Below are 3,013 nucleotides of genomic sequence, written 5' to 3' on the forward strand. Positions count from 1 at the left end.
AGATTTAAGTTTGTCAGCTGCTGCTATGATCATAGCTGTTGTAATTTGGAGCTTTACTTTCACTGTATGACTAAGGGACTCATACATACTCCTGGGTTATTTAAAGTTGTTGCAATATTTGATTTAAATAGAACTTAATGTATATAACGTTATTAACTACCAATCACTGATGTCATATATAACCACAACATATAAATATTTTTCAATTTAATAATTACTTCAGTGACAAAATATGGAGGTTTTTGTTTAGCAACAGTATTGTTAATGTTTTATTTGTCAGATGAATCATTATCATTTGGGGTTGATTCAGTGTTTTCTTTCATTAGGTAACAAATTATGAGTATGGAGATTACACAGGGGACTACAAAATTCATACTACGAAGCCAGACCCAGGATCTCACAGCGAAAATGGAATCACAGTCCTTGCTGCTGTCATTTACAGTATTACTTTTCTACTTGGCACATCTGGAAATGCACTTGTTATCTGGGTAGCAGGTTTCAAAATGCAGAGATCTGTTAATTCTGTTTGGTTCCTCGCCTTAGCCACCACAGACTTCCTTTTTTCACTCTTTCTGCCTTTTTATATTGTGTATATATTAAGTGACTTCAACTGGATTTTTGGGAGGCCAATGTGTAAGATTAATAGCACTTTTCTTTTTTTGAATATGTTTTCAAGTGTCTTTCTCCTGACAATGATAAGTATTGATCGTTGCATTTCAGTAGTTTTCCCAGTCTGGTCACAAAACTACCGAAAACCAAAGATCGCTTATTTTGTTTGCGTTGGAGCTGTGATACTTGCATTTTTCCTCAGTTTGCCATCAGCTGTTTTCCGAGATACAGTAACAAATCACAATAACAAAACAACATGTTACAATAACTTTCTTTTGCCAGACAAAACTGAATTAACCCATCCCAACAAAGGCATAGTCATAGCAAGCAGGCACCAAGTAGTTGTTTTCATCAGATTTATATTTGGATTTCTTTTACCACTAATGATTATTGTTGTGTGTTACTCAATTATTGCTTTGAAAATAGCAAAAAACAGACTTGCTAAATCAAGAAAACCATTTAGAGTTATTATAACCATTATTCTAACATTTTTTATATGTTGGGTCCCTTACCATATGTTCAATATCTTTGAAATATGGCACGGTCACTTTTCTACAAAAACTCTAAAAATGGCATTGCCTATTTCTACTGCTATTGCAACTGCAAACAGTTTCATGAACCCAATTTTATATGTATTTATGGGCCAGAGCTTCAAAAAGACACTAGTATCACGTCTTGAAAATGCTTTCACTGAAGATACTGCTCATTCACGTCTCAGCAGTAGAAGGATATCAAAGTTTTCTTCTGATGTGGAGAAGGAAACTATAAAACTGTAATCATGACAGAAGCTGACTACCAGCATGACTTCACAGTGAGGAGAAGTAAACGTAATGGAATCCAAAAGAGGAACTGCATTGTACGCATTGTGTATACAAATTGCAAAGAAAAAACTCTAATATATATTACCTGAAATACTGATGTAAATGCACTCTTAACTATGTTTTCTTACTGAGCTTAACATTTGAATTAATTATTTGAAATAAAGCCAAAGAAAACCTTGCTACATATATTTCCTTTATTATTGTTTCAATAATTTAATGTAAGAAGGCTTTCATGCATTTATATTTTCAAGGTAGCATTCCGATGAACATTTGTTGTAATGTACTAAAATATATTTTTCTCAATCATCAATAAAGTGAGATAGGAGTTTTGCACTGTGTTTTGAAAATGATCATAGTGTGGTTGAATTGCAAATCTATGTCTCTAGTACGTACAAAGTCTGGATGTATGACTGTAGCCTATAGTGTCCTAACTATAAAGATATAAGTATCAAGATTAGTTCAAGCTCCATCATCTGCAATGATGCCTTGAGTGAGCATGTTGGGCACATGACTTTTGAACATCTATTACAGAAATATATAGCTATAACAGTCCATAAGGTCACCTTTGTGACCACAGATTTTTCTTGTGAACTGCAAACCTGGAGAAGATGGAATCCTCTTCACTGAGTATAGCCATTATGGACCAGAACACAGGTGACTGTGTGCATGTCTGAACAATTCATTTGTTCTTACTGTACTGTGATAGAGGATAGCATGGTGAGAATTATGCTGCAGAGACACAGGCAGGCAAACACATGCACTCATATATAAACAAATAGACACACACACAACACACATATGCATATAGACACACACACAACACACATATGCACAATGTTCCTCTTAATTTTTCTCCAGTGTATTCGCTTTCAAAAGGTCTCAACATGAAGAATGTAACAGAGCCAGACAATAAATCTGAAAAGAAAAATATTATGTGCAATTTTTACCAATCCTCAGTTAAATGCAGCAATTTTTAGACCCATTATTGCTGAAGAAAAGGAACAAGGGTAAACACAGTATGTTTAGTCCAGTATAGCTAGCAATAAGCAAGCATCAGGAGCAAATACATACAATGCCCACGTATCTATTCAGAATTGTAGGTTTTACGTATTTATTTAATTTTGCATACCAAGGTGGAGCAGCGATCATTTTCTGACCATTTAGATGTTCAGCACAAGTTATATACATAGTAACAACAGTAAACTAACATTAAATATACATTATAGTGACATAATATAACATGAGGTGAATATATATATATATCTATATATATATATATATATATATATATATATATATATATATATATATATATATATATATATATATATATATATATATATATATATATATATATATATATATATATATATATATATATATATATATATATATTTACAAGAAGCCTTAAAATAAACTAGGGTTGTGAGTATAAAATGCATAACATGTGTTATAGGTGAAGTAAACTTAGTCCAGCATAGAACATACACATATGTGGAAAATTTTAGTAGACATGTAGAACTGCAAGAGCTGCAATAGAAGAGCTCATAAGGGGAAAAGTGGATGTTATGTATATAATAGGA

At 32.4% G+C, this 3,013-nt stretch overlaps 1 protein-coding gene across 1 annotated transcript in view; it reads left to right on the forward strand.

Moving 5' to 3' along the window:
• Positions 1–1,612, forward strand: part of LOC122799395 (chemokine-like receptor 1) — a 143,960-nt gene extending 142,348 nt beyond the window's left edge. Inside the window, exon 2 of the mRNA XM_044068414.1 lies at positions 327–1,612. Coding sequence (XP_043924349.1) covers positions 327–1,385 — 1,059 coding nt within the window. The 3' untranslated portion in view covers positions 1,386–1,612. The remainder of the gene's footprint in view (positions 1–326) is intronic.
• Positions 1,613–3,013: the final 1,401 nt, after the last annotated feature.

The sequence above is a fragment of the Protopterus annectens genome, chromosome 4.part0, assembly GCF_019279795.1.
Source record: "Protopterus annectens isolate FY-2018-M chromosome 4.part0, PAN1.0, whole genome shotgun sequence".
Taxonomy (NCBI): Eukaryota; Metazoa; Chordata; order Ceratodontiformes; family Protopteridae; genus Protopterus; species Protopterus annectens.